The sequence below is a fragment of the Monopterus albus genome, unplaced genomic scaffold (assembly GCF_001952655.1).
Source record: "Monopterus albus unplaced genomic scaffold, M_albus_1.0 scaffold297.1, whole genome shotgun sequence".
In the NCBI taxonomy this organism is placed as follows: domain Eukaryota; kingdom Metazoa; phylum Chordata; class Actinopteri; order Synbranchiformes; family Synbranchidae; genus Monopterus; species Monopterus albus.
In genome coordinates this window covers 299,200-310,449 of record NW_018128177.1, presented here as the reverse complement: position 1 = coordinate 310,449, position 11,250 = coordinate 299,200, and the positions used below count along the sequence as shown (strand labels likewise).

At 40.2% G+C, this 11,250-nt stretch overlaps 1 protein-coding gene across 4 annotated transcripts; it reads left to right on the top strand.

Annotated features, from left to right (window-relative positions):
• The first annotated feature begins 2,077 nt into the window (after positions 1-2,077).
• adprh (ADP-ribosylarginine hydrolase) lies at positions 2,078-10,220 on the top strand. Of its 4 annotated transcripts, none has more exons than XM_020623353.1 (9): positions 2,078-2,247; positions 2,979-3,146; positions 4,683-4,800; positions 5,017-5,125; positions 5,477-5,575; positions 5,653-5,758; positions 6,787-7,053; positions 8,198-8,412; positions 9,092-10,220. In XM_020623353.1, exons 2-9 carry the CDS (start codon positions 3,139-3,141, stop codon positions 9,238-9,240), a joined length of 1,071 nt encoding a protein of 356 aa, XP_020479009.1. In that variant the 5' UTR covers positions 2,078-2,247; positions 2,979-3,138; the 3' UTR covers positions 9,241-10,220. The 4 variants fall into 4 exon arrangements, with proteins under 4 accessions (XP_020479009.1, XP_020479008.1, XP_020479007.1 ...); XM_020623352.1 differs by having other exon boundaries at positions 2,831-3,146; XM_020623351.1 differs by lacking the exon at positions 2,078-2,247 and having other exon boundaries at positions 2,701-3,146.
• The last annotated feature ends 1,030 nt before the right edge of the window (positions 10,221-11,250 follow it).

Below are 11,250 nucleotides of genomic sequence, written 5' to 3'. Positions count from 1 at the left end.
TCTTTGCAGTCTGGACATTATACTGAGACCCTTGAACTGGATAAGGAAAACCTCCCTCAAAAAACTTCAGATTTATTCCCACTGCTGGAGGAAATCCACAGTCATCCAGGATTTTATGTCTTGAAAACAATTTTTAAGGTCAGTGATTTTGCTAGTTATTAGTGTCTGGTGTGAGGTAGATCTGTGCACACAACAGACGCATGAGAGATACACACATTAAGCATTTTGTATGCGATTTACAACGTGCAATTGGCAACTCTGTTAGATAATGTTGCCTAAATTTGAAAAGTCTTAACTTACACGAACAGATACAAACTAAACATTTACATGAAACAGGAGGTAGGTTGGTGTGGATTCAGTAAGTTGACACTGTAGGCTGCAACATGAGCCCCATATTTTAGCCTATATTTGTTTTTAGTTTGGAAAATTAAGTAGCTTATGCTAAATTTGCTGTCACTAGTTTCTGTCTGCTATGAACCATTAGATGTACTGCCAACAATCATTACTTTGATATGGAAAAGAACTTAAATAGGCTCTGTGATGATCCTCAGCCTGAAGCAGATTACACAGTTTTTAAGAGTGTCTTCTTTCTGTCATTTCTAAGTGAATTTATGGACATTTATTTGCAGTGGACACGTGAGAATGAAATCCTCAGAAAGCTTAAGTAACACTGAATCTAAAATGTGTATCAAGACTGCGTTTTCAGATCACTGACTGCATTTAAAAGATGGATGTCGCATCACCACTTCTGTCCACTATGCAAAAGTGAAGCCAAAATATTGTGACTACAGTGGCCACCATCTTGGCATTTTGCAACCAGATGTGGTGCAGTAGCAACTGAGTAGTTGAGCGTCCTATCAGGTCGCCAATCGCAGCTGTCAATTCTTCTCAAACACACCCCTTTTTATATCATCAAATAACTTAGTAAAAACAAACTTACTACTGTATATTATAATCAGGTGATTCCATTGTATTGCTACTTATCGGCCACTAAGCAGCCTTCCTCTTATTTCGAAGGTTGCTGAGAGATGGGTAGCTGATCATTGATCAGATTATTTGAATCTAATTTATTTATAATTTGGGTCCAGGGTTGACCATTCTACTGACACAGCACAATGGCAGCTCACTGTCCTGATGCCTGTCAGCCATGGGTGACATCCCTAATATGCATGCAGCAATTCTTTCACATTTGAACTATTGTCTCTCAAGTTGGACCGAAACCAGAAATTCCAAACCAAAAATTAAAGCCAATAGTCACTTTATAAAATAGTTTATAACAAACCCAGTCATTATCACCATTGTCATATCATTCAGAGATATCGTCTTTTTAGTATTAAAAGTTTTTAAAAGTATGCGGATTTGGCTTATTTTCTAAATTCCTCATGGACTGGCACCTGCTCATGTGAGTCATTTTGTTAAACTTAAGGCTAGTACATCCAGAATGACAAAGGCAGTTTCTAGTGACCATAGTGTTCCATTTAGATGCAGTAAGACTGGAAAATCAGCCTTCTCGGTGATCGACTTGTGGTGGCTTCACTTCTGGGAGCTGTCAGGCTGTCCATATTTATGGTTCAAATTTGGCTGAAATATGAATTTGACTTTGGTGGCAGTCAGACACTAACAGTAGCCAAATGCCTAATACACAGATCCCTCAGCCACAACAATGGTGACACAGTGGTAAAGTCTGAAACCACACACACCACCACAGCCCACCCAGGCATATCTGCACATGCCCCATTTGTTCTTATTTCCCCACTGTGCCTCTCCCACCATTGGCCTTTATGGCCCCTGACAACTAGTGTGACAAATGGCCTCCAAGCCACCTCTCTCCTGATACCTCAGCTTCCTCTACAATCTGCACTCTCCGTTTGATGATAATCGTCCGGGTAGCGCAGGCTGACTGTGTGCATCAGCCATGGGGAATCACTGTCTGCCATCAGGATTCACCAGCTGCCAGCATCAATCATGAAGTCTGTTTCAAAGCTTCTCTTTATATGTTGCAGTGAAACCATGCCACCCAGTGGAGGGAAGAGCTTCAGAGCACATCAGATTGATGAGCAGATTACACACCAAGCTGGATTTAGGAGCAAAATGCAATGTAGTGCTTTATTGATTTTCATTGATCCCCACAGGAGAATTTCTTTTCGATTTCCTCCCTCCACCTTTAGGTGATAGCACCGAGTCAGATACAAAACAGCCATGTCTCACTCAAGGACGTGTTAGCAGGATGGATGCTTGCTGTAAAATGTATGTCTCTCTCATTGTGTTTTCTGTAGAGCTGATGTGTCTGTGAATTTGAAGTAGGTTTCTGTGAGTAACTAAAATAGCAAAGAACCTGTTGTTTTCTCTAATAGCACATGGATTAATACCAATGGTAATATATCTTAAGTATTGGTAATATAACTAAGTACATTTACTGAAGTACTGCACTTACAGTAAGTACAATTTTGAGGTATTTCTACTTGAGTATTTTCATTTTCTGCTACTTTATAGTCTTCACTACATTTTACAGGCAACTGTTGAACTTTTTCATGCCACTGTGTGTATTGGATAACTTTAGTTACTAGTTACTTTTCAGAATCAGATGAATAAAACAACATTAGAATCATAAGACTGTATTGATCACTGGTGATACCTAGCAGTAATTCAGTTTAATCCACCTTTACCAGCTGCAACATAAAATGTGATGTGCACAGTAATGCATCATTAATCTTAATCCTGTAATATGCAGAAATGTTAAACTTGCTATTCTGCATAATGAGTGCTTTTACATTTGTTACTCTAAGTAGGCTATATTTTGATGTTAATGCTTTTTGTACTTTTACTTTAGTAAAGGATCTGATGACTGTACAGCTGTGCCAACGCTGTGCCTGAAGCTCGTCAATGATTTTCCTGGTGAAATCATCGGCCATGTGTTTTGTTACGGCTCCATCTTGCGAGCTGGAAAGCTAAACTTTGCTTGTTGCTTCTTTTTATAGCCAGTACGAGGCAATAAATTCAGTTAGTGAGCGGTGCTTTTGCTACAAGCGTATCTGAGCTAACCTACAACCAACACGCAGCACTCCTGTCTGCAGCCCGGGGGTATACTTATGTGTGTGACCGCCTCGTGACGCCTGATTTCCGGGGAGACGTGCAGCAATGGACCGGTGAGACTGCAACTGCGTGGAGGAAGGATTTTGCTTTACGTTAAATAACAAACCAGAGAGCAATTTTTTGTTTGAGGTTACTCGTTTATATCTTTGACCGATGTGGGAATAGTGCTGATACAGGCCAGAACGTGTTAAGTTGACTTTACAAATCTGCAAAAATGGGCAAAAACATAATTTCTGGAAACAGAGAATATACATTAATGTAAGAATAGAAGGATTTACAAACAGTCAGAGGTGGAAGGTGACTACATGAGGAAATGCACTTACTGTACTAAAGTACACTTTTGAGCTGTATTTTCTACTAGTTCATACTTTGACTTCACTACATTTCAGTAGGAAATACTGCACTTTTTTAATCAACTGCTTTTATGTCATAACCTTTTTTACTATATTCAGATGAATAAAACAATGACAGTATAATAGTAAGACTTAATTGATCCTTGGTGGGAATTTCACAAAATACCCTGCAGTGACATTAACAGCACATACCCTAAGGCACTTTGCTCCACCTTGTCTAAAATGTGCTTTACACAACAATGTATCAATAATTGTAATCCAGTAATATGATGTACATTGTTGTGAAATGTGAAATAGTGAGTGCTTTTACTTTTTGCTACTTTTAAGTATATTTGTATAGTAGGAGTAGTTGTAGTATACAACTATATATATATTCAAAATGTTACCCAAGTATAAAAACTTATATGTTTTTGTACTTGGGTAACATTTTGGACTTATTTTTTACATTGTGGTATTGCTACTTTTATTTAAGTAAACAATCTGTTTATTTAATCCACCACTGCTGAACTAAGCCACATTAGCTACAGGATTTTCTTAAGAAATATTAACCTTTATTTGGTGTAGGGTCATCGAGAGGCCGCCTCTCTTTTCCAGGGACACCCTGTTCTCATTTACACAGTTACACATTCACACCTGGAAGCTGCCCAGTAAAACCACAGGCTAAACTGTGGCCACTGAGCAGATCCACTGGAGAGGTGCTGGGGTTAAGGGGCTTGCTCAAGGGCACCACAGTAGTGTCACTGAGGGTGGGCCAAGTGCTGCTTTGTCATCTGTCCCATCCAGATTTGATCATGCCAGTCCAGGGATTCAACCAGCAACCTTCCGAAGGTCACAATCATGCTCAGGAGTTTATTTTATATATGTAGAGTAAATTATTTGACAAATGTTATAGGCCTTTTAAAATGTACTAAATAAGCTTGAATTATTTTCAACCCATTTCTGAACATACTACACTCCCTTAGGTGTATGGTGTTTTTCCTGTGTGTTACAAATCATTCTTCGCTTCCCCCAACAAAGTGGTAGGGCCAAGCCAGCCTTCTGAAGATCCTTAGAAGAAAATTGTTCAGAAAACCTGAAGTCTGCTTCACCTGTAAAACTCAAGAAAGAATTAAAAGATATTAATGTGCTGTATTCTGTAATTTTATTGTAAACAAAAGTCAAAAACAACATTAGTGGGGTTACAGCTGTTTTATTTTGAACAGAACAGCCACAGTCTTTCTGTGCCTTTCATCCCAGCAGCTCTGCTAAGCTGGAGCACTATAAAGCCGCCATGTTGCTGAGTGGCGTCGGTGATGCTGTTGGATACAGGAACCAGCTGTGGGAGTACAATGAGTCTGGACCAGCCATTCACCAGGTTAGTGCAGGACCAACATGGAAAAAGAAGTCGCACTACAGCACAGTGGGGACAGACTCCGTGGGTCGTAGGATGAACAGTTTTAACTTGACTGTTACTTCATTAACACAGTGGAATTGGTCATTTATGTATATCATGTATTTTTTTTTTTTTTTTACTGAATCATTACTGGGCTGCTGCTAAATATGTATTTTCTCGTCTTTTCTGTCCTGGCAGGAGCTGAAAGAACTCGGTGGTCTGAAGAACATTAAGGCTGAGCTTCCTGACTGGCCAGTGAGCGATGACACCGTCCTGCATCTGGCGACGGCTGAAGCACTGACCACTGGTGAGGTCAAAGTTGCAGCGCACCCATTTGCTCTCTGCAGCTTCTGCCTCTCCTCTGCTCGTTCTGTTTCAGCTGAGGAGTTGATTGGATTGATCTAATAGTCAGTGTTGTTCCCTCTGATGAGGACACACACCACACCCTCCTCCCCCAAAAGCCCCAACTAAAGGTTAAATCTAATTTCCAGTCTTGCCTTGATTTGTCACTTTATTGCAGTTCCGTACAAGTGGAAGGAACATGGTAGAAATTGAGCTTGACCTTTATTATGATAAGGCAAACGACCAGCTTTAAAAGTGTTAATATGGACAGGGTGTGCAGTTTGAACATGTTAACTGTGCCCTGTCTCCCTGGCAGGGAAGAAAGGGGAGGAGCTCCTGCATGAAGTGGCTGCTCGATATGTGGAGGGGATGAAAGACATGGATGGGAGAAAGCCAGGGCCTTCAAGCATTCTGGGTGAGAGAAAGATGTCATTTCCAAACTATATCACATTAGCAGGTAGCAATGGCTACTTACGCCATTGTCCCTTTTAGGAGTGTCCCAGTTGAAGCCAGGAGAGGAAGGGGGCTATAGAGTCCCCTATAACCCTGAAGGGACGGGCTGTGGAGCAGCCATGAGATCCATGTGCATTGGCCTGAGGTACTACACTTGTCCTGAGAATAAATACAAAATAACTTCTGTCTTTAGCCTGAGCCCTTCATAGCTTTGGCATCTTCATCCTTTGACTGAGTCATACTAAAGCCTCTTTTTGGATTGTTTTTTTGAGTGCAGTAACTAAACTTAGTTGAGTGAGGATTAACTTAGGGAGGGGCAGATATAGGAAATTTTGGATGGGGTGGCCAGGCTGAGGCACAGACTCAGAGAGGGGTGGCACATTTAAAATACATGTAAAAAGTAAATTAAACCCCTAGTTCTATCAAATAACAAACCATACATTACTATGAATCAAATAGTTATTTGGTGCAAATATCATGCTGTATGCACGTTAGAAAACTAAACTAATTTGACCACTATCATTTATAAAGTACCAGAAAAATGTTAGTTGTATTTAAGGCAACAATTTGTCATTATTTGTTCTTTAACACTGACAGGCATCACATTTTGATTCTGGCAGGGGTGGCTAATCAGATTCTGGGGGTAGCTGGTACAAACCCTGTTAATCCAGCAACTGTTTCAGCTCTGAACTCATCACTGTTGTCTGTAGATAGAAATTCATCAGGATTTGATTGGTTGGGAATGATCAGTTTTTTTTATTGTTGAATGAAAAAGAAACATTCAGGCTCTCAAAAATGGAGAAAAAGTAACAGAAGTACCATTATTATGAAGCAGAAGACATATTTAACATTTACATTTGAGCCACGCGGCTCTTATCCAAAGTAAATAATGATAAACTAAACAGTACGGTTGCATCAGTAAGCAGAAAATAACACATAAATAACAGAGCTCCAAGGTTAAAACACTATCCAGAACAGTAAGAACATTATGTGGAGGCAATTAAAGCATGAAAAGAAGTCATTACTGTGAATATAATTTGTATCCAAGCTGTGCACTGACACAGAAAACATTTCTGAGCTGTGCGACAGACCTCATTAGTTTATGGAGAGAATTTTGGTTAATATGCTCCACAATAAAAACCGATAAGGACTTTAACACTTTGTCTTCACCAGGTATCCAAAGCCTGACCAACTGTTGTCCCTGGTGGCGGTTGCCGTGGAGACCGGCAGGATGACCCATCCTCACCCCACTGGTTTCCTGGGAGCCGTAGCGTCTGCCCTTTTCACTGCGTACGCCGCCCAGCGCAGGCCAATCACGACTTGGGGTCTGGGCTTGATCAACGAGGCCTGTCCAATAGCAAAGAACTTTGTTCAGGGTCGAGGCTTCGCTGTGGAGGAGACGGAGAGAGACTGGAATTACTTCTGTGACAAGTGGCAGTGGTAGGAGGCTGTCATGTTGTATTCAAATCCAGGTTTTTAACATCTGCTACTTCTGTGAACGTATTCAGTCTAGAAGCTTAATAGATGGCCTAATGAAATTTGTACTAAAATGTCACTGTTCAGGTTCAGTGCAGCATTATGACCTCATTTTTATTCTAAACTGTTGCACCTAATGTTAAAAAGTACAAACTGATTACTCACTTTACTACTTTTCTAGTCTTTAAATTCTATAGATTTTTTTATTCTAACAAATCCCATGAAAAGTCCAAAAACATAACGGTCTCGTTGATCCTGATAAGTGTATTAGCTGAGGGTGTAGACATAGATCTGTTCCCTCATTATAGTAAACCTGGTGCACTGTAGTTTATTATAAGCCACTCCCACAGACACCATGCTGCTGCTGGAAATTCTCAGTATCTCTCCAAATGTGTGTTGTTCCCCAACAAATGCACTATTTGCTTATGTTCAGTTGACATTTGATAAAAATGACAGCACCCAGATGTCTTAGTAAACTGCTTAGTCTTTTATTTAAAAAAGAAATACCTATTTTTATAGATTGATGCTGACTTATGACTGGGTTCGATACACTCATGGTAACACAGTGAGAATGAAAACTAGTATATCACAGTTATTTCTTCTTAGGTATGTACATTTTAAAAAGCTGTTTTCAAACATGTAGTTTCTTATTCAAACATTTCCTTAGTCTGTAGATTGATGTAATTAGATTAAAGTGCAGCTAACGCTAGTGGACGTCAGGGTCACCAGCAGGTCGGTCAAGAAGACGGATCTGGCCTGTTGCCCCCCTTTGGTTAACATGAATACATAGGAGTCTTGACTTGATATTGTGACCCATTTTTCAGTTTCACAGTGCGTATTGTCACAGTTTTGAATCAGGATGCATTGTCACACCCCTAGTTTCAGAACTGTTTGTCATTTCTACTGTCATTGAATCTATTGTTGGCACAAGCAGCTGTCGGAGCTGTCGGAGCTTAGCAGTATCGATTCACATCGTCTTTTTCCTCATGTCTACACTAACCTTGTACAGTATATGATATGATGTGAGGATGAAATGATGTACTGCTTCTTTTACATTTCACTGGAGGATAGTGTGGGTTTCAGGAGAATCACTTATCTCTGTGCTCAGGTACTTGGATTTAAGAGGCATCTCCAACGGAGTGGGTCCTGCGATTTGGCCCTCCTCCTACGGCCCAGCTGAGAGAGATGAAGTCTACAAGAGCTTCAGCTTGTCGGGCTGGGCGGGACGCAGTGGCCACGATGCTCCGATGATAGCCCTCGATGCTCTGCTTGGGGCGGGGGCGGATTGGGAGGAGCTGATGAACCGAGCGGCCTTCCATGGAGGTCAGAGATTCAGATAAGAAAACGTCCTCAGATTTTTTAAAATTTCCTGTATGACCCAGCTCTGTGCTGATGTACCAAGTATGTGTGCATCACAAAAGACAGTTTCTCTTTGGTCAGTAGAATCTGGAGTTACATGTTAAACTAATGGTAGAACAGTTTGGGCACAGCATGGTTTTGTTGAATTTAAACTTGCAATAATAGATGTTTTGGTGACTTGACACAAACCATATGTGGCGGTAGCAGCAAAATGTGACTGGAAGAAACCGAGCAAGGTCAATTTTACTGCTCATGAATTCAAGTTATCCTCTGTAAATGTTAATTTCTTTTTCCTCAGTCACCTCAGCCTTAAATTGATATTGATAGGGATTTTGTTAGCCAACAGTTGCTCATTTACATGGAGCGGCATTTGGAAGTCTCCACCACTTCCTGAGGAAATATAGCTCTTTAGTTGCTAATTCTTCACTATGTTCACCAGCACCTGTTGCTAACTGTGCTTGTTTGCTGTTTTGGTCTGAACAGCTGGTGTACAGCTGTTTTTTTTTTTTTTTAATTATCTGTCAATATAAAAAGATTGACATCGCTTCTCTGAAGATGGTCTAAAAAGATCTTTCTTAGAAATGGAAACAGTTACTGCTGTGTCACAGGATTCATGCTCTTACTGTTCTTTCTTCCTGCCCAGGTGACAGTGACAGCACAGCGGTGATTGCCTGCTGCTGCTGGGGTCTTCTCTACGGCATCCAGGGGGTCCCTGAGGGCAACTACTCCAACCTGGAGTACCGGGACCGACTGGAGCGATGCGCCGAGGAGCTCTACGCCCTGTCCCACTGAGAAGGCCGCCACAGTTGGCTGCTCTAACAGATTATGTTCCAAAATGAGGGCAAACTGGCCACACACTGACATTTTGACATAGAGCTAGCTTATCGATCTAGAGCACTGTCACTGAACCTCTAAGTGCAGTGTCATAGTGAAAGGGAAGCAGTGTCCCACTAACCCAGAAGACATTTCTGTTACTAGGCAGCATGTCTCAGAATATTGGCACTGAGGCTGGCCTATAAAGAGGGGTCCCCCTAGTAGACAGTTTTAAATTAATATGCAGAAATATACCACTGAGCAAACTAATTCAAGCTAATGAGTACACCAAGCGAGAACACAAAAGCCCCCCCAGGAGGTGATTACTAGGTTTTGTCAGCCTGACAAAAGCAAATGCTTCACAAGCTTCAAATTAAATGTGCTCATATTATTGTCTAATTGTGTGGATGCTGAGTCAGCAAGCAAGCATCTTTGCTGACTGACAAGCAAAAGAGGGGGCTATTTGTAAGCCACAGTTCCTTCATTTTATGAAATATCTTCACAGAGAAGTGATTAATCTGTTTGTTGAAGCTTCCTGCCACTCACAGTGAGATGATTTTATTTGATTGATTTGAGTGATTTTATTTTTTTTTAATAGGACTTAGTTTTTATTCTTTTGTCCATTTTGTGAAGTCCATGTTTCACTGAAATGTGCTGGACTGTTGCTCGAACTGCTGAGTGACCTGCTCCTTTTGGTCGCCCTTTTCTCCCCTTCTCTCTCTCTCTCTCTCCCCCCCTCTACCTGACATGCAGTCAGTCAGTATTTGTGTTACCTGAGTGTCTTGTGTCCATGATACATGTCCTCACCTGCTACTACTGCAGTATCCCTGTCAGTACTAGCCCATTCAGTACTTCTACCCTCATTTCAGGTACTTCTGACAGTACTACTATGTTGTAATACTATGAACTTGTAATGTTAATAATAATAAACAGATTGACCATCTTGGTAGCATGAGTCCTGTTGAGCTAATTGCTTAAAACAGAAACATTAAAATTAACTTGGTACCACACAGTCACACATACAGACAGCAACAGAGTAACACACACACATACACAAAATAAACACCAAAATGTACACAATCAAAGCAATACAGGGTAGCACAGTGACACACACACACACACACACACACTGGTTGGTCTGCTTTCAGCAATCAGCATCCACATGCATTTTCTTCAGTAAATGCATTTGTCTCTTTTTCTGTTATCTAAATATTACACAAAATATTAGGTAAAGTTATGTGGTTTTGTTGCCATATGCTAGTTGTAGCCTGTGCCATTCTTACCATCACATAGGCTAGATGCTTCAGCAATAGATGTATCTACACCAATGCCTTCTATGATCTGGTGCCTCATTGTATATGTAAAGTGCTTCAATGCTTAATAAACTTTATGCAACTGTAAACATAGTTTAGTTAAACCTTTCACTAATGGTATAAAACCCACATCAAAGTAGAAAAAACTATATGTTCAAATCTAGCCAGTCATTCCTGAGCAGTAGACAAAAAAATAATCCTAAATCCTTTGGACAAATACTGCACATGGACTCTCTGGGAGAGTTCAGTGACCACATCTGGGCTTTCTAAGTTCTATTAGGAATTACTCAAAGATGTCTGCCAAGTAGAAATTCTGTTTTATTTTGAAGCATGCAAGCTTTTGTGTTACTGTAATGTTTTCTTTTTTGACTGCATAATTCACGATTACGATAACTTGTACCAGATGTGCACCTTTTCAAGTAATTTTAGAAGAGGTAAGTTTAAAGTTTACACATGGTGAAGGAAGAATGCCAGTGTTCAATAAAAATAATAAATAAAAACATTGAAATAATCATATGAATACATTTTGTGCAATATATACTTGCACAGACAATTTGTGAAATCATTCAACAAGTATTAAAACTTAAGTCATTATTTTGAAATGGTATTTCATCATTCTTAATAGAGTTTTTAGGGGTTATATTTATTGTGATTATGGACATCATTATTTCATAAT

What these genes read in the sequence shown, in the direction of transcription:
- adprh (XM_020623353.1), top strand. An exon ending in GGCTGAAGCACTGACCACTG is followed by an intron (nt 5,126 to 5,476) that starts GTGAGGTCAAAG and finishes TCTCCCTGGCAG; the next exon opens with GGAAGAAAGGGGAGGAGCTC. An exon ending in AGGGCCTTCAAGCATTCTGG is followed by an intron (nt 5,576 to 5,652) that starts GTGAGAGAAAGA and finishes TGTCCCTTTTAG; the next exon opens with GAGTGTCCCAGTTGAAGCCA.